This window comes from Cyprinodon variegatus, unplaced genomic scaffold, assembly GCF_000732505.1.
Source record: "Cyprinodon variegatus isolate N-32 unplaced genomic scaffold, C_variegatus-1.0 Scaffold102, whole genome shotgun sequence".
In the NCBI taxonomy this organism is placed as follows: domain Eukaryota; kingdom Metazoa; phylum Chordata; class Actinopteri; order Cyprinodontiformes; family Cyprinodontidae; genus Cyprinodon; species Cyprinodon variegatus.
The window spans coordinates 632,093-653,115 of record NW_015150555.1 but is presented as its reverse complement, the minus strand read 5'-3'; the positions used below and the strand labels follow the sequence as shown (position 1 = coordinate 653,115).

At 37.6% G+C, this 21,023-nt stretch overlaps 1 protein-coding gene across 3 annotated transcripts in view; it reads right to left on the bottom strand.

The window, feature by feature from the left end:
• The window catches only part of pcdh10 (protocadherin 10), a 31,403-nt gene that overhangs the window by 6,068 nt on the left and 4,312 nt on the right, over positions 1 to 21,023 (bottom strand). For all 3 annotated transcript variants that reach the window (XM_015374405.1, XM_015374406.1, XM_015374407.1), the window contains exons 2-3: positions 20,750 to 20,808; positions 18,692 to 18,798 (exon numbers count right to left, since the gene is read on the bottom strand). In XM_015374405.1, the coding sequence (XP_015229891.1) occupies positions 18,692 to 18,798; positions 20,750 to 20,808 (166 nt within the window). The remainder of the gene's footprint in view (positions 1 to 18,691; positions 18,799 to 20,749; positions 20,809 to 21,023) is intronic.

Genomic DNA, 21,023 nt, shown 5'->3' with positions numbered 1-21,023 from the left:
CCTATATGTTGGAAAGTCTTCGTCGTGATAACCAGAATCTGAAGGGACTAAGGTAAGGAGGCCATTTTATTTTCCACCACAGTGAGCCAATCCTTGAGAGATCTAAAGGGGAGTGATGCCAAAGGTGTGTTTTATAAGAATCCTGGCCACAAGCCAGCCTAACAGCCTACTGTGAGCCATTACTCACCAGACGGCACCCACCAATCCGAGATGTGGCCCAGGCACATTCACAAAACATCTCCAGAGGGTAGCCCCTCCTCTAAATGGAGGTCATTTCACTGCTATGTAGCTAAGTCGACTTATTCCATCTGCTTGGGCAGTTGAAGTAGGTTTCAGGAGGATCAATTATCCTATATATATATATATATATAATTATTTTATTGTTTTTGTAGCTATGGTTACATGATATTATATGTTAAAATCTTAAAAAAAAAAGATTGGATACGTAGCAGGTGCAATAAACCCACATTTTTCCCTTCTAATCTTTCTCATGTTGACCTATAGCACTGTACAAAAACCCTTAGTGTCTTTGATATTGTAACCAATGGGAGACTGACATTCCACCTTTGGATTGAATATAATATTGGCATACAATGCGTAAACTATAGAGCTATCAATAAGTATATTCACTTCATTATAACATTAAAAAAGGTTGCTGAGCATTCCTCTGTGAGGCGCGATTCTAGAGATTGAACCAGCACACCTAACTCAAAAATGGTTTTGTAATCCTAAATTCTGAGGATGGAAGTCAGATCAAAAGAATGTTTTTCACTACATGAAAATATTAACAATAATATATGACCTACTTTAATCTTTGCCTAATAGTAAACACTGCTATTATATTCACCATTTGATACACTTTGTTTTAAAGCCTTTTGTTTTTGTTTTTTTTTACATTTTGTCTAATTTGTAACTACCACCAGCAGGCAACTCAAGGTTCCTCAGGGTCTCCATTAAAGCTCTGTGTACAAAATACAGCCTAGTTGTGCTAAACGCATACCTCATGAGCCATTATCCAGTAACTTTAAATCTATCCAGACCCATTTTACTGCTGGTTAACACTTAGCTATTGCTCTACACCACCGAATGCACCACCAGAGTATGTGCATTTGGCCCTATGATACAAAAATATTTCAGATGCAAAAAGGGAAAAAAATATAAATACATTAGATTCACTAAAATTAAATATCTATGGTGTTTATTTTCTAGGTTTGTCAGTGAATAAAGCCTATGAGCCAGTTATTTATATGGAAAACATGGAGCAGGAGGCAATAATTGGTCTGACATACCCAGCATTACACTGGGTATGTCAGATTAGCTGACAGATTATTCAATTAGGGTTAAACTTAAGCAAAACTAATTACTAATATTTATTCTAATAGTTTTTGTTGTTTAAATCAGTATTTTAAAAGTTTTTAAGTATTAATCTGTAAATCCCTTTGTTGTCCCATAATGGGGAAATTCACTCTCTTCATTTTACCCATCCCCTTGGGGAGCAATGGACTGCCATTGTGTGGTGCCCGGGGAGCAGTATGGGGTTAAGGGTTTTGCTCAGGAACCCAGAGTAGAGGCTGTGGGGATCGAACAGGGTACTTGCAATCTTCTCAGAGCATAAGCGCAATGCTCTAACCACTAGGTCACCACTCACCCTTATTGGTAATTATTATCAATAATATCTTACAAAAAAATGTAATTGAAAAGTTTCCTGTCTACTTTAAATATTTACTTAAGAAAAAAGAAAAAAACCTAAAATTTGCTTAGTCCATTGCACAAATTCTGAAAAGATTGACCAATGAGTCAAAGCTTGAGTTACAGCCTACTTTGACTAATGACTGTTGTGCATTTGAGGCTGAGGTCACTAACCTGGATAAACTTATCTATATGGTGACATCCTACATCCCTTTTTGAGAGGATGGGTGTTTACAAATCACAACCTAATGCACATAAAACAACCAAAACCCAGGTTCACAGCTAAACTCATGCAGCTTCCTCAGACTACAGAGCAGGCCTCAGAAGAGTAGTGCTGCGCAACCAGACTAGGAATATACTGACAAAACAGGTGACAGCTGCAAAGACGTGACAGTGACTTGTGTTAGTTGGGAACGGCATGGAGACACAAAGTGCAGGAGGCCATCCCCTGACTCTATAAGAACTTAAAAACTAGATGATGGGCTTAATGGTTTCTATTGTAGGATTAAAAAAAAACCTTAGACACACCACTACCTCGCTCCCTCACCATCCTAAAACAGTGACCCCTCAACCCGCGAACTACCTCAAATGCCAGGCTCTCACCTCTGCCCTTAGACGCCTCACCTGTACTCATGAATTGTGAAGATGACGTGTGCCAGCTCTTGCAGAAGCAGAAGACCAGGAAAACCAGCTGGTCCCCATCTTCACACAGATCTTGCACAGGTCCTAGTCCCCCAAGAAAAAATCTATTTCTGGATCAAATCGCTAAAGGCTTGTCACCCAGATATCTGTAGTGATAAAGTCATTTAAAATACTGGTGTAGAGCCACATGAAGGACATTTAGGGCCCCATGCTAGGCCCCCTGCTGAACCCCTTACAGTTTGCCTAAGGTTAGTGGCTGATGGAGTCGACATCTGGAGTCCATTTAATGAAGAAAGTTAAACAAACTCTAAATTGATCTAGTCTAATGTGGAGATCTCAGAGTTTTCGGTTTCACAATGGCTGCTATGAATTAGTTCAGTCAACTCCAAGTAGAACCACTCAGAGTTTAGCACGTCCGAAACAAGTATGAAAAGCCATTATCAGTGGAGCCACGATTCGACGAGTCATCATGAAAACAGGCAACAGCAAGTGCCAATTTAACCCCACTGGAACAAGAGATTTTAATGCAGAAATGCAAGCAAAAAAATTATAAAAAAGGGAGAATATGTTTAAAAGACATAGAAAGTCTGCTATAGCTGCAAACGAGAGGAAGACGGCACAGGAAAAGATTGTTGCTTGAGTTAATGTGTACTTTTATATGAAGTTGACAATGGCAGGCTGATTTTAAGATTATTAAAAGCACTCTCCTCTCTGTTGTTCCATTTGTAGATCACCTAAATAAGATTCTTACTCATCAAAATCATACTCCTACAAGGAACTGTAAAAAAACATTTTCTAAAGTACATTTTTGTAGCAGAAACTGAATTTTAGAATGTAAAAAACACAGACTTATACTAGTAAGAATTACATTTTATATATCTAGAAATGTTTACACATTTTAAGTGGCCATTCTGACATTTATCAACTTGACTGAAAATGTATTTATGATATCTGAAATACATTTTTTTCATCGTTAAAATAATAAAAACCATGACCAGTAATATTAGGAATATGGAGATCTGAAATTAATCACTAGACATTCAGAATGTATATTCTAGATGTGGAGAATGTCATTTTGTTTGAAATGGTCAGTTAGACCAAGAAGAAATGTTTGTTCAGATATCTGGAATACATATTCTTGAAACGGCCACTTATTCATATTCATATACAGATCAAAACTGCTTGTCATAGCATGTTGTGACTGCAATAATATTACAGGATTATTTCCTTAAATGGTAGTGGATCAATGTATCTATGTAGGTGAAATCTTCTGGCAGCAGGTGGAAAATAATTTTAAAAACATTGTTCTAATATATAGAACCTGTGCATTCATGGTGTGCCTCCTCATGTTGATTCAGTCTTCTTTTACACAGTAAATACTCAGTGGCTTATGCAGCCATGCTTCGGATGTTATCATCCCAATAAATGGTTGTTATTAGTGGCTATCAGTCCCATCAGTCCCTTCAGGTTCTGCCAGTAGACTCATTAGGTTGTTATCATCGAGTGAATCCTAATCCTAACCCCAAAGTAATTCCTTTCCCCCCGCAGAATTAATTAATCTATTCATGTGTAATTTAAAAATAATTTCAGTAGTTCTTCATGTACCGTAAATATAACTAAATAAAAATAAATGATCCATATCTCGCTCATATTAAACAAACTAAAAACAAGTAATCTCATGCCCTGTCAACTGAGTTTTCGGTAAACCTGCTTCGTGAAACGGACCCCTGGATGCTCCAGAGACAGACAAAAACTTGGTTTGTGTACTTCAGCTCATCGCAGACATTGTCACATCCAAACTTATCACACCAGTCTCCACCTCTCATCAGATCACAAACACCCTGAAAGACAGGATTCAAATAGAGACCCTGGGAACATTTATCCAGGCACCCAAATTAACAACACTGGCACCCCTCAGGGGTGTGTGCTCACCCCACTGCTCTGCTCTGTCTGCTCCAACTCATAAAGCTCACTGATAACACCACGGTCATAGGTCCTATGCGGAAGGGTCACAAATTGAACTGCAGACAGGAGGATAAGCAGCTGGCTCTCTGGTGTGTCCAGAAAGACCTGGAGCATAACATTCTGAAGATTGTGGAAATTACTGTGGCCTTCAGGAGGACCCCCACATACACATGCCCACATCTTCTTTGCCTTCTATCACCATGCTCAACAGCCGTGTTTCTGCTGTGGAAACATCAGGTTACTGGGATCCACCTTACCCCAGAACTTTTCTGCACCAGCCCAAGAAAGTCAACCTGCCTAAGGAGCTGCTGATCAAATTCTACACAGCTGTCATTTGGTCTGCCCTCCGCTCATCTATCACTGTCTGGTTCGGATCTGCCACCAAAAATAACAGGGATGGACTACAAAGGTCAATTCGGACTGCAGAAAAAAAATAATCTCCAACAGTCTGCCTTCCGTTAAGGAATAAGCATTAAAAAATTGGCGCAGAACTCATTTGGCATTACCCAGTAACGGTAAATCTATTCAGCCTGTGTTTACTGGGTACCACTTATCTATTCAAAGCTCTACCTCTATCTCCTTTGCATTCTTCTAGTTGCACAACTGCTTTTTGTTTTCACTCAGCCCATTTTTTTAAAACTACGTTTATATGTGCTCTCTATTCTGTAGCCTGTGTCTGATTTCTTGTGTTATTATTGTATTTTTGGCTTGTTGTACAAACATGATGAGCATTTTATAATCCAAAGTCAAATTTTTGATATGTGTGTACATATCAGGCAAATATTATGTTCCATCAAATCATCAAAACACTGCCACTGTGACTAATTAATTTTCTGTGTATGCATGCACGCATGCTGTGAATCTATCTCTGCCACTAATTGAGACCCCCATGGAGTGCAAGGAAGACAATGATGCACAGTGGACAGAGAGCCAGTGAAGACACATGGCTCACAGACAATAGGGGCCAAACAGGCTCAGGGAGCCATCGATTTCACAGAGAGAAACGACAGGCGGGAAAAAGGCGACAGCACAGTAAGAACCATCAAGAACTAGAATAGAGACCTGCACAGTCACAGATGGAAAGAGCGATGGTCAGATTAAAACAGATGGAGACAGGAGTGGGGTTAAACAGAGGTGAGTGGAAGTCGAAGCAGGGCATTCATTTACTTAAAGGAATGTTAAATTTCATAATCATACACTACCTTAAAAAGATACATTCCATTTACTTTCAGGTTTAATTTCTCAGAAAACTATTTACAGTACCCCACTAAAGAAAATTGTATACACAAACAAGGAGTATGACTTAGATTTTCCAACACCAGCATCCTAACCTTACCACCAACTGTGTCAACACTTGGTTGCCACAATTTCAGCTAAAAGTCTTTTGAGGTTTTTCTCAGTTTTACACATTTTGAGAATAAAGTTTGCCCATGTTGTCCTAAGTAGGCTCCGTCAGATTGAAGTGCGTGTGAATTTCCAGGCCTTGCAACGGATTCTCACATAAATGTAGGTATCAACCATGATTAGAGCATTATAACAAGATTTTTTTTCTTCTTTCTTTTCTTAGATACAAAACACAAATGGGGAAAAAGACAGTCAAGCCTAACCTGCAATGTTGAAAGTCAGTGATCCTTGGCTTATACGTGAGGTGCTGAAGTAGCATGTCAGCCATGTGAAAAAGCTATATTTTAGATTTTAGCTTGACACAACTCAAACCTGCAGGACTTTGGTTATTTGAACACTGATAAGGAAAAGCATTCCATTGTAAATGGCCATGCCTTTTTCAGACTCTAACGGATTTTCCTGCTGGATTGCCCTTTGTTAAAGGCAGGAAAGAGTGGTGGAAAATATGTCCAATGGCTGACATGTATTTTTGAATCATGTGCATGCGTCATTGCCCCCTCCTTTGCAAAAGTTATCTATCCTGGAAACGCCTCCACTGGTACCCAGTTAATTGCCCCTTCTCAAACTAGCCGCATGTTGCTAGTAGATACAGCTAGGCTACCAACAGGGAATGCAAAGTGCATATCCTTCGTTGTCAATGTATCGCTTTGCATGGTTTTGACTGTACGTATTTCATAATTTAAAAAAATACAGTACTTACTACATAATTAAACATAATTTAACTGTCCAGCAGAAGTTTTGCAACCAAAGCATCCATTTTCAGACCTTTTTGCTCCTTCAGGGCACGCTATCTCTCCTAAACATACACTTAGCCAGCTCCTTTCTCTCCCACTTGATACTTGAGTACACAAAAGAGTGAAAAAAATAGCTCAAAAAAAGCCAAAGCAGCAAACAAGCATAGCAGTACTTCTTGCTTCGGCGTAATGGTGGACCGGTAGCCAAACAGCGTATGAGTTACATTTGGAGCCTACGTAAATGGTGGCACGTACGGAAAATTGCTATAGCAATTGCTTAATAGTGTTTGGGATTAAAAAGTAGAAAGGAATAAATAGAAATGCAAACAGCACACTGTTAATTCATTAACATTTTTTGAAAATTATTTTCCTTTAGCAGAGTGGAAGTAAAATTTTTAATGTGATCAAGGGAAAAGTGCTTGAAAGTGTGTGAATAATTCAAAATATTGATTTTGTTTTGCCCAATTAACGCATCAAAAAGGAGTATTGATACATTCAGAAATTTGTAGAGAAATATATAAGTAATAGTATTTAGGACGTCCCTTTTTCCAGTCATATTATTCATTGAAAACAGAGTAATATGAGAGAGTAAGTTTAAATGCAGGTCACAAATTGTGATCTGCATTTTAACACATTCTGCCATTTAATTGAGTAAAGCTTGAATAATAATAGAGCTGATGATTTCTTGTCAATTGTATCCCACATACTTATGGTTTTAAAAAAAAAACATCACATGTCAACGCACTTTAGTTTATCTCTTTTACATCCAAGAGACCCAAACAATGAAAATTACAGCTTTCCAAACTAAAACAGGAGTGATGTGGCTCAGTGGAAGTCAGAGGGGTAGCAGAAGACAAGAAAAACAAAAATGAAGCAATTTTCACAAGACTGAAAGAAGCAGCACAGCAAATGCTGTTCTTGGAAGCTTTTGTAAATGCCAGTTCAGTGTTTGAGTGGCATTTCCTTTACCATACAGCCTGAGTCACCTTTTGGGCTGCTGTATATTTATAGCATTCTTTAAAGGTTGGATGCATTTAAATCGTTGGGTTTCTTTAATGCCCATCATGGTGTTGGCCTTTAGCCAGCTTTTATAAAATTCCCACAAATGAATGTGTTCCTCTAATATAAAGGACACTGACCTCAGGTCCTCTGATAATCGTTGTGGGTTACCAAAGCTTTCTGGAACCTGCAAAAGGTGTGCTCTTCTAAATATGGAAAAAAAAATCAGTAGAAGGACTTTAACACAGCTGAAAAACTAGCAAAGACTCAGGCAAATCTGCAAAAGGCATAAACGCATAGCCTGGACATAACAAAGCTATTCCAGGAAGCTCTACTGCATTTGCTTAGAAATGTATAATAGTTTATATATGTACATTTAGAGATTTGAAACAACAGCAGTCCTTTGCAAAGAAAAACAAATATTAAAAATATATTTTTCAAGGTTTTTGCAGCACTTAGACACCTTGGATTAGTACTAGTTAGAACATCATAAAACATCATACCGTCTCATGATAATCATTATCATCTCTGAAATCTACAATTATAGAAAAAGATTGTTGGATCAACTTTTTTTTATTTTTTTATTTCTTGTTCTAAAGATTCATTACATAAAGCCTACAATGAACAAGATGAAACAAAGGAAAAAGAAAAGAAGAACAATTTAAGAATTCTTTCCAGGACTCTATAACCAGCTTTCTGTTTAGAATCTGGATCTGATCAATATAATTTTGTTGTTGCTGTTCAGCACAAATTCTATATTGTTGTCTTTATGTTGAATATGCTTCCTCTCTGTAATATATATACTTATACTTTTTTCATGTCAAAAAACACAAGGAATTGTTTGCCTTAGATACCATTCATGCACAAACCACCTCCGCATGAGCTTAGTTAATAATCAAGAATTCATGTGTAAATTTATGCCATATTATTCAGTGTCTATACATGATTTAACTGGAAAAATGTCACATCCAAGCTTCTAACCCGCTCAGAGAAATTTAAAAATAAAGGTTATTAACACATTTGCCAATTAACTCCCATCTGTCTGAAGAATACTTTGTAACCATATATGTAAATGTACATAAGTAACAGACAGGCTGTGCTCACATAAAATTGTGTTCTTGTTGATCCCTGTGATGCATATTTTCCTCCTCGGGCAGAATTCAAAACAACAGCTAACATAGTGACTAGCAATGGCAGGCCCTGTCAGCAGTCTCTTCTGATTGTGACCTCAAGAGGAGTGCATGCTTGTTTTCTTTCTCACACACAATATCCAAAGAAAAGATGTAAAGCCCCGGAATTTAAACACAAATGCTAATAAGCAATCAGCACTTCCCTTTTATCCCTACTTGCTTTTTTTCTCAACATTACATCTCTGCATGCTTCTGAAATCCCATGTTGGTGCGATTTGACTAATTGTGCTATCTGACATACCTCCACCACTTGGGGAGAGGAAATGAGGCGAAACAAAGTTCTGGGGAAAAAAACATGTGTCTCATTTTGACGTTCACTTAGCGGGAATACTGTGTATCTATCATGTTTTACTAGTATTCAGTGTTTCTGTTTGTTTCTTTCTCCAACTCTATCAATTTTTCATTTACTCTGTGTTGTGTTTTTTTTCTCTCATACTTTGTTCTTTCTGCTTTTCTCTCTTTTCCCTCTTTCAATCTTAGTCCCTTGTCCTCACCTGAAGCACTTTTCACCCCCCCCCCAACCAACATTAGAGTGTGTCTTTCGTCCATACCTCTGTTTTTTTATCTTTTCCTCTGCAACTCCAGAGAGAATTCTGACACAAGCCGTCAATATTTGGACAACGGTACTGAACGACAAGGGACTTACACAGCTTCCTGATGAAGCATGAGTAGCAAAATTGAGATGAGTAAACCTAAAACCCCCTTGGACCAAAGCACAGCAAAATAAATTCCACTTTATCAACTAATAAAAGAGAGATCAATTGTTTTGAACTATAATTTACAGTGTGTGCAGAACAGAATCTGAGCCAAGAAAGAGCCAAGAGAGCAGCTTTCTTACAAGTGTCTGTATGATTAATATTTCCTCTTTCATACCACAGAGCAAAACACTCAGGATGTCCATTGATTAGTGATACCTAGTTGGTGTGTTTGTTTTTGCACTTCTCTGTAAGCACAAGCTAGTATGCACTGATACATAATATGCTTGGTTTAATACAATTCAGCCTATTTTCAGAAAGAATACATTTTTTTTTGGTGTATCTTAGCCTATTATAACTTAAATAGTAGCAAACACAGTCATATAACATAGAAAGATTAAACTGAGGAATGTAAACGTTAAGTCATTGGACAAATGCACAAAACTATTGCTATTTTGTGCTTTCAATTCCATATACAGGTGCTGGTCATAAAATTAGAATATCATGAAAAAGTAGATTGATTTCAGTAATTCCATTTAAAAAGTGAAACTTGTATATTATATTCATACATTACATACAAACTCATATATTTCAGATGTTTATTTTGTTTAATTTTGATGATTACAAATGACAACAAATGAAAATCTCAAATTCATCATATCAGAAAATTAGAATATTACTGAAGACCAATAAAAACAAAGGATTTATAGAAATGTTGGCCAACTGAAAAGTATGAACATGAAAAGTATGAGCATGTACAGCACTCAGTATTTAGTTGGGCCTCCTTTGGCCTGTATTACTGCAGCAATGCGGCGTGGCATGGAGTCGATCAGTCTGTGGCACTGCTCAGGTGTTATGATAGCCCAGGTTGCTCTAATAGTGGCTTTTAGCTCTTCTGAATTGTTGGGTCTGGTGTATTGCATCTTCTTCTTCACAATACCCCATAGATTTTCTATGGGGTTAAGGTCAGGAGAGTTTGCTGGCCAATTAAGAACAGGGATACCATGGTCCTTCAACCAGGTACTGGTAGCTTTGGCACTGTGTGCAGGTGCCAAGTCCTGTTGGAAAATGAAATCTGCATCTCCAAAAAGTTGGTCAGCTGCAGGAAGCATGAAGTGCTCTAAAACTTCCTGGTATGTGGCTGCGTTGACCCTGGACCTCAGAAAACACAATGGACCAACACCAGCAGATGACATGGCACCCCAAACCATCACTGACTGTGGAAACTTTACACTGGACTTCAAGCAACGTGGATGAAGTGCCTCTCTTCTTTTCCTCCAGACTCTGGGACCTTGATTTCCAAAGGAAATGCAAAATTTACTTTCATCAGAGAACATGACTTTGGACCACTCACCAGCAGTCCAGTCCTGTTTCTCTTTAGCCCAGGCAAGACGCTTCTGACGCTGTCTGTGGTTCAAGAGTGGCTTGACACAAGGAATGCGACAGCAGAAACCCATGTCTTTCATACGTCTGTGTGTGGTGGTTCTTGAAGCACTCACTCCAGCTGCAGTCCACTCTTTGTGAATCTCCCCCACATTTTTGAATGGGTTTTGTTTCACAATCCTCTCCAGGGTGCGGTTATCTCTCTTGCTTGTACACTTTTTTCGACCACATCTTTTCCTTCCCTTCGCCTCTCTATTAATGTGCTTGGACACTGAGCTCTGTGAACAGCCAGCCTCTTTAGCGATGACCTTTTGTGTCTTGCCCTCCTTGTGCAAGGTGTCGATGGTCGTCTTTTGGACAACTGTCAAGTCAGCAGTCTTCCCCATGATTGTGTAGCCTATAGAACTAGACTGAAAGACCATTTAAAGGCTTTTGCAGGTGGTTTGAGTTAATTAGCTGATTAGAGTGTGGCACCAGGGGCCATCAATTTTGAACCTTTTCACAATATTCTAATTTTCTGATATGATGAATTTGAGATTTTCATTTGTTGTCATTTGTAATCATCAAAATTAAACAAAATAAACATCTGAAATATATGAGTTTGTATGTAAAGTATGAATATAATATACAAGTTTCACTTTTTAAATGGAATTACTGAAATCAATCTACTTTTTCATGATATTCTAATTTTATGACCAGCACCTGTAGTAAAACATAGGAAAATTACAATTCTATCATTACACAATAATTTAGGCAGCGTCAATAACTTATCATTGTTATAAGAAAAGCCAAGCTGCTAAATATCTGAATAGAATACAGCTGAAAACTATGAATTCCACTTAAGTAATGCTAATAGACAGAAAGGATAGAAATTGAACTTTATTGATGTCAATGGAGAAAATAACTCTGCATTTAACCCATCCCCTTTGGGGAACAGTGGGCTGCCACTGTGAAGTGCCTGGGGAGCAGTGTGGGGTTAAGGGTCTTGCTTAGAGACCTAGAGTGCCGGCTGTGGGGATTGAACCGGGTACTTGCAATCTTCTCAGAGCACAAGTGCACTGCTCTAACCACTGGGACAACAATCCCCCTATATATCATACACACACTACATAAAACTAGCAAACAGCAAAAGTGATAAGACATTTACAAAAGTGGGATATAACTCAATGTACCCCCAAATACACCTTTTATTCCTACCAGTTGAACCCACATAATTGCTTTTCAATAAGCCAGCATATATGGGAGGAAAAACTATCATGTCAGTTTAAGCATTCAAGTGATGTTCTCCCAACAACGGGCAGCAGGACATAACCGTTTGCGTTTTGAAAACGTTGACTGCTTTTAATTGGTTGGGATAAAGATTCCATTCAGATGAGATGGCAGTGTAATAAGAGAGACGAGCTTTTAATCCTGCAGGGGCTTCATTGTCTCCAGTTCAAACCCCACAGATTGCAACTCTAAGTATCTGAGCAGGACCCTTAGATCTCAAACGCTCGCTGGGGGCTGCAAGCTGCTCACCGCTCCCATGGGGATGGCGTTAATGCAATTCACAAATTTCCTTGGCATAAGAAATTTCAATGACCAAAAAAGGTGATGATTATTACCCACGTTATTTGTTATTTCTATGCAATATTATTTCTATAATTCATCTTATATAACTTAGACTATTAAATCTAAGTCTCTAAAATTAGGGAAGCTCTGAACTTCTATATAAATGCATTTTTTGCACCATGGTTTCTTTCTCCCACAGTTAACATTTGATCACTACTGCACTTTAAGGAATGGAAATGTTCTGGAAACTGTACAAAACAAAATTTCATTTTGTATACACTTACAAACTATACAAAATTATACAAAATTAAAATAAAAGTTCTCTACGTCTTTATTTGTATAATGCACCCAAGTGTAGTCTTTTGAACAAACATTAATTTAACCGTAAACATCTTTTAATGCATTTTATACCGATCTTAAATCTTCCTTTATACCTCAAGCTTTACATTTCTTTTCATTACTGCCACACAAAAAAATTGGAGGATTAGTATTGTTTTAACAAAAAGCTTTACATTTTTGCCTATTTTTCACGGTCCACTTCTTCATTTTGATCTATTTTAAAAACTAAAACTAAAAAGTAAAATGGTGTATCAAAATCCTATTTGCTAAATTCCTCTGACAGGCTAGCGACAGGGGGAACTGCAACATGGTGCAGGCCACTAATTCATAATCAGCCATCTAATATGCCGTTACCAAAGTGATTTAATTCTACCATTTGTCACGGCTGGTGTACGCACAAAAACAAACGTTGTGCTATTGATTACTTCCAGTTTCCTGCCCTCTCACAGCTTTCCACAGTTGACTGAACATTTTTGAGGTGTCAATTATTTGTCTAACATTATTGCTTTATCCCTTTTTATCTGCCACCCATTTTCCTACCCCTTTTTGCTATTTTTTTTGGGTGCAGGGTGTGAGAGAACCATGCCTTATATAAAAAAAAAGAAAGAAAAAGAAGTGAAAAGTGTGTTGGACTATCAAGACTGCTTTGGCTCTGGTGCCTCACTCCAGACACCAGCTATCAGAAAAGCCATTTGCTCACATTTTAAGGTTTCCCTGTCTCATAAGTAGTGTCACTTTGATTTAAAATAACATCAGGAGACTTATTTTCTGAAGTGCCAGACGAGTAGCCGAGCGGGAATCAACGACAGGTGCAGTTGATGATATGCCAACTGGAAATGGTTTCCCCCTTGATTTGAAATATTCCAAATGTGCACCAAAAAGGGAGAAAATGTGGCACATTCCCATGTGGAAACCTTGCCTTAAACCCTCCTTTGATAATCTCTATGCAAAGGATCTGAGAATGAATTATCAGCAGAGTTTTACAGTCAGCCAACGTGTGAGGGAGAGAGAATAAAGAATGGGACACTGTCGAAAAACAAAAAAACAAAAACAAAAAACAATAAGAGAATATGCATATATCAGACAAGCACATGTTTTCCCACAAACAGAATGGGAGCAAGCATATATTCATGTTGAATTAAGTTGAGCATTTGCATGTACACATACAACCAGTTTAACTTATCAAATATCCAATTTAAAATGCCTTAAACAGTCTTTATATCCAGTTAAACATTTTCTCAGATTACAATACATGCTTAAAGTATTTCATTGGACTTTCACTGGGTCTGAGACTGAAAAGTATCAGCTTCGATTAATTAATTAGGGAGAAAAAATACGAATGAACAAACTTAATCACATAGTGGATTTTAAATCCATTTCATTAAAGCTTATGCAATTGCATGCAGCCCATAATGACAGCTAGCTCTGTCCCTCTCTAATGCGGTGGTGAATAGAGGTTTAATGATAAGTGTACTGGGATTAAACAGAACTGGATAACATAAGTACAAGTACGTCAACTTTGCTTTTAATAAAAAATTCACTGATTATTGTTACCACAGAGACCCAATAATTCAAAAGCCAGAGAATAAATGTAATGGAATATTGGGAGTGGTGGCCTAGTGGTTAGGGCATTGGGCTTTGAATCCTGAGGTTGTGAGTTCGATCCCCCACTCCCACAGACTGCCACTCTGGGTCCCTGAGCAAGCCCCTTAACCCCACACTGCTCCCCGGGCGCCTCACAATGGCAGCCCACTGCTCCCCAAGGGGATGGGTTAAATGCAGAGAAGTAATTTCCCTCTGGGATTATTAGAGTATATATATAAAACAGCTACAAATGAGTTAGTGTTGGTATGCTAGCATATTAATCGTGAAAGTTTTTTCTGTTTTTAGATCGTTGACTTGTAGTCAGAGTGACGGGTAAGAGGTTAAAGAAAAATAATCAGCATGTAAACACAGAATACATAAAGAAGGTAAACACATCTAAATATATATAAGTTAATGAGAGAAACACTGTGGATTAAAATATAGCAATATTTCATTTTTTTCAGCTAATTAGTTGCATAATTTCCAATATTGTAAAGTATAAAGCTCTAGTAATACCCATATAACATCAATCGTGATAAAACATTGTCTTTTCATGAGGTCCTATCTCACCTGTTGTTTGGGGGGCTAGTTTTAGACAATGACCTAACAGAAGGTATCTGGAAATTGTGAAGTGCTAAACATCTTTTCTTCAGTTTTTCACAAATACATATTTGATAGCTGTTGGGTGCCTTTCAGTTCTTGATATTCCAAAATAAGATCCATTGTGTATAATGTAATATTGATCTAATTACAGCTATTCTGCTAAGTATTTAGAGGAGATACAGTATAATACATTGGACATGTCTAAGACCCAAGTTCAGTCCACCAAATAAAAATGGAAAGATACGGAAAAACAAAACCAATCAACATGGTTTTCCAAATACATTGACAAGTTATGCAAGGAAACCATTAAAGTAACAATCAAGCAAAATACCAATGGTAACTCCAGAGGAGCTGCAGACATTTATAGCTAGGATAGTACAGTCTGCAGACAAAGCTATTCATTGTGGACTTCATAAAGCTATCCTTTATGAATGAAAGACAGCCATGGAGGACAGAATGCCATAAGAAGCCCAGTTCACAGTTTAACACCAGCCATTCAAGGGACAAAGTAAATGTGAAAAAAGTGTGACAGAGTAAATATGATCAAATTAGAAAAAAATACAATTTCTAAATGGAATAATATGCATACAGACAAGTTACTTTTAATATTCTTAACGCTACAGGACTAAAGTTAGATCAATATGAGTTTAGATCAAAGTATATGTGTATCAGAGTGGCCGGATCTCAACACAGCACTGAATTCATTCCAAGAACCAGTAGCAACACTTGTAACCCTCTATTCAGCCTAACTAAAGTATGGCTATTTTGAGTGGACAGAGCTGTGGTGTCTAGATGGCTTTTATTGGTAATGACGAACCCTAAAAGACTTGCAGCTGTTATTAAAGTGATAGGTTGTTCTACAATCTATTTACCTGGTTAGACTGCAGAGTTGCAAGTGTTTATAATGCAAAATAATAACAGAAAGGTTCAGGTGCTGTGAATAATTTTGCAATATAGTATAACCATATATCAATTGAGAGAAAATGGAAACTCAAATATTTTAGTTGAGAGAAATCACTCTGAGACAACAGCACAGGGGTATGTCTGGATTATGGAAATACTGTTAATACCAGGCACAGTTCCAAGCAGCACCTACCACTTTCTCCTCTTACACTTATCTCATTTAGGCCCTCTGCAAGCACCATCTCAAAGGAGAGTGCTGTTGCAATACAGACCTCATCACATATCCTTGTTTTCCTTAGACATAACAGACACAAATGCACAGACACTTATGTTACATATAGGTATCACCTACACACCTACACTTTAAATCAGACCGTGGTATACCTTTCCACCCACACAGGCAAACATGTGATGTCTGGTTTTGTTTACAGAAGTGTGTGCAACTCAAGAGTCCATCTCTCCAAAATACCAGTCATGTGGTATTACCTCCTGCAGAGTGGTAAGCTGTTCCCTTCTAAATCCAACATGAGAAACAAATGTTGCTTTGCCTTGTATGAAATTCACAGTTGAAGCACCAACTGTGTACGCTCCCAAGCTTGTGCCAAATGAACAAAGCACTGAGCCAAAAAAGAAGGAAAGGCTGAAGAAACATGTTATTGGTTCAGAAGTGTAAAACCTGCCACTGTGCTCCAAAAGCCAGCAAATTGGAATCCAACACAATTTTCCACCTAAAATAAGTGTTGAAATACAGGCTTGGCATGCCCCGGAATATCATGTCAGGGCTGATTTCTTCCTAAAGTCTGAGAGTATGTGCTCGCAGAGTTAGTTAAGGTGCATATTGAATATTCTCCCTGTTATCCACTTACTTTCTTTCAGAGCTTTTTTCCTAAAGGCTAAACAGAAACCCCTCGATTGCATTTTGATAAATATCTTTTATTACAAGAAAAATGTTTAAACATCAATAATTATGTGCCTCATATTTACCAAATCAATGAAAATAATAAGACTTGGACTTGTTCCAATGCTTTTTTTAAACTGTGCATAGTTTGACTCTACCAACCTGCATTGTGACTGAGGGCAGGGAGGGACCCGACACTATACAGAGGGTCTGTATTTAGGTCTGATTTATTAAAAATGTCAAACACTGCAGAGCCTAATGAGGGGCCCATTCACAACCCAACAACACCTATGTGATCTCATCTCTATTTGTATTCCCTGCACCGCTATGATATTTGGCAAACTGCGGTCTAGACGGGGGTCTTACATGCACCACGTGGAGCAATCTCTCACATAAAAGGGCAGTTCAATATGAAATTAGATTTTGTATTGCTCCGTTTTTTGTCTGAGTCCGGTATAATCAATAAACAGTTACTAACTAAATAGAGTTTTAGAAAGAACCAACAGAGCCTCATGATAAGATCTGCTCACCTCTTTAGCAAATAAATTTATCATACCATAATGGCAGATGAAATGAGGGTGAGTAAATGAACAAGCATGGATGAAGAAATATGATTGTTCAAACATATTCAAACATCTTTTTTTTATTTAACTGATGCTGAACATAAAAGAATCTGATAAGGAAAAAAAAAAGATGTAAAAACAATGTGTGTCAATTAGGCTGAAATTAGGCTAAGGGCAGATTCACACTACTGATCCAGTCCAGGTCTGTCCACGGAAAGTGAGATAATTCACACCTTTAGTTTGCCCAGTTTAAACTGAAAAAGAGATTTTTCTTGACACTGCCAAACAATGTATCTGAATGACGGCTTGGATGCACATTGATACAATCACCTCCTGAAACTGGTTTTAGGCACAGTTCCAAAGGTCTGCTTTACTTTGAGGTTTACTGGAAAATGCTTTTAAAATATTTTGAGAAAATATGTGAAGTGAATTTATCATCAGAACCTTTTAACGGGACAACCCTACATAACATCTATTGCAATCAGTTGCACTGCAAAAACGTTCTGAAAATGGGTACAAATTTCTTTAAACAAATGTATTTAAATTTGAGTAGGAAAATAAGATGAGATGCCAATGGAATGACCATTTTTACCCTTAAAATAAGATAAATTAGATATTATGCACTTGAAAAAAGAGACTGTAGTCTTTTTTTTCTTATTTTAAATGTAAATTGTCTTATGCCACTGGCAAAGAGTCTTACTTACCTGCTCAATTCAAGAAGAAATGCACTTGTTTTAAGAAAAATTTACTTTTTGCAGTGTGCCTTCTGAAGTTGCTTTAGTGATTATAAAACAATATACCAAACTGAGCATCTTATTAAATATTCAATCAATCATCTAAGGGAAGCTACAACAGCATGGTTGTCCATCTAAACTAGTATGTTACTCCAGGAAGGTATTAACCAGTGAAGCCGCCAAGAGAGAAACGGTAACTGTGGAAAAGCACACTTTCTCCCTTGAAACATGATGGTGACAGCAGCATCATGCCGTGGGGTTGCTTGTTTTTATACCAATCTGGAAGTTTATAAGAGAAAGAATAATGTATTGACTCTAGGGTTGATTGCAGTAGTTCTCTTTCCATTAATTCAGGTTTCATGCTGTTAATATTCTTTTGAGTGAACCTATTGATTTGTGCAACTAAAGCACCGTGGGTCCCACACATCTTCAATACAAGTGGTGGTAAGCAAATCAACAGTAACAAAGCGGAGATAGAATAATAGAAGAGGCAAGAAGGAAGAGATCCCACACCCCACCGCACCCCACCCCCGCAACCCTCGGGTCTTTTTGCCCGGCTTTGAATAACAGTCAACACAACTGGGGCCTGTTCATACCAGCCAGCAATGTCTGAGCTCAGCGCCTCCCCGCACATTCGGCAAATTAAGGAAATGAAAAAATCAACGATCCGCACCAACAATTTCACATTATCCTATTCACCATTGCAAGCTCACAATGCTGAAAAGGATGGATCGGGGAGGTGTGTGTGTGTGTGATTGTGCACTACTGAGGGCAAAAATTGTGGAGTATTTATTATGAGATGTGGATAAACTTACCAGCTGAGTGCCCTCGATTTGTAGCATCATGGTCACTGTCACCCTGTTCACTGTCGCCGTGACCACTGTCTTTAGAACTGACAATGTCTGCTTCTTGAAATGCAGAACTAGAAAGGGACCCAGGGAGAGAAGAGGAAGCACAGACAAAGAAAGAATGAAGATGGTTGCAAGGCAAATGGCACAGAAAGTGTGGAGGAGGATTAAATGAGAGGGCAAAGAGACAGAGAGGAAGAATCAGAAGTCAACACCATGCTAATGCGGTCATGGTAGCCATCAAGAGCCTAAATTGGATGTTACACATGGCAAGTAATGAAATCCAGCATTAGGGCTTTAATAGATGCCGCTCTGTCAGTTATAGGACTCATGCCAAATTAAAGATGAACGTTATGGATATGTTGGGAACTGTGCCGGCTTTTAAAACCTCAATTAATGATGTAGATACTGATGGGCATAGTGTTCACTTTAGAGCTGGTCCAAGGCTGTATTGGGTCCTGAGATTCACAATTTGATTTGGGAGTCTTTCAGAAACCATCATCCTCAACTTCAAAGGAATATCCTGTCTGCCATAATCATGTTGAAGGTCTGGGTTTGTACATCTCACATAATAACAATTAGAACACTTTCTCTTCACTTTTGCAGTTTAAATGACTGTAATGTGTAGACAGGTGGAACATAAAGACAGCTATACCAATTTACAACATCAAGCTTTTCAGCCATTAAATGCCTACATATTTACTAAGAAATAAAAAGTTTAATTTGTCTACACTGATTTGCACAATAATTAAGATTTTAATTTTGAATCATCACGGGTTTTAGTTTTGCACAGTTACTTCTACTGTGTCTCTCAAACAATAAATTGTTTATAAATAATCTTAAGAAACTGACATGTAAAACCTTATTGCCTAGTTGACAACGGTTAGCGTGTAATTTTCAGCTTCTGATTCAATTTTCACTGCATTTAACAAACCCTAACAAGCTTTACTCTGCTTGCATGTGTTTTCATCAGAAAAACTTTGCAAGCTCAACGTTCCAATTTGCGAATATATGCTTCTTCTACATTCTATAAAACTAAAATTTAAAGTTCCTAGTTGGAAAAACTGAAGTTTTGGTAATTATAGAACATTGTTTTTTTTTTTTTTATCTTAAGGGCAAAACCTACAAATTACAGTTCATTTGGCAGGAGTGCAATTTAGACTAACTTAACAAAAACTTAAATCACTGTTCTTATTTTCTCATACAGAATACAGTTTTTTTTTTTTTTTTCAAATCAAAAACAGCATTAGAATCTACTATTAATGTAAAAAGTTCTGTCAAAGCCTGACCCTTTTACCTGGACCAAATGAGGTGGTCACCAGCCAGAAAAAAAGCCGTGTAATTATGCTGGTGAAGATTTTTGATGGGCTACTGTATAAAACCTCAAACTCAACGCTATTCCTGACATTTTGAAATGAAAAAACTTCCTGGATGGGAGGCGAAACGTCTTCAAACATGAAAACAAAGTCCAGTGGATTGTTTTTTGTTTTTGTTTTTTTTTTACTTTTTTGGAATGCCTTTTACATTTTCACAAAACTAATTGAGGTTACAGCTCAAAAACAGTACTTTACATAATTTACCATTTGTGCAAAATTATTCTACTGGAGTTTGACCTATCTGGGTAATGTTTTCTTTAAGTTGAAAGATGATCTGAAACAATTGAACTCTCCAAATTTCCCTGCTCTGATTTATTTTTTAAATACTGGGTCAAAGACAAACCATGTTTTACAGAATATTTTATCAGCTAATAAGTTAGTTCAAATTCAGTCTTTTTAAATATTAAATGCTTCAAACTGAAGACTTAAGTAAGTGCAGATATGTTAAATGCAGTGAAAAAGCCCTTTAGCCAAATATTGATTTCAAAAGGCAAAAACAGGATACAAATTGAAGTGTCATAAAGAGACTGTGGATCAGTTTCAGTCTGAAGCTTTTTAAGTTCCTCTGATGGTGGATGCTGGTAACTAAGTTGAGATGAAAAGAGATGAATGAGTGTTTCTGTGCATCACATCGTGTATTGTTAACTACCTGTTGACACGCCTCGGTCTGTCCACCAGATAGCTGAGTTCTGCTCGTTGGTGTTTTGTCTGGAAAGCCCACAGAAAAAACACATGTGATCACAACCAAAGCCAAACAGGCAGATGATAAAATAAATAAAATAAAAAATACCAGAGTGAGAATACAAAGATAGACTGTAAAATGATCTCAGGGGAAGCGTTGGTGGCACCAGGTGGGTTACCAACGATGTGTGCATCCACTTGGTGAGAGAGTCAGGGTGAGGAGATGAGAGCGAGGGGTGATG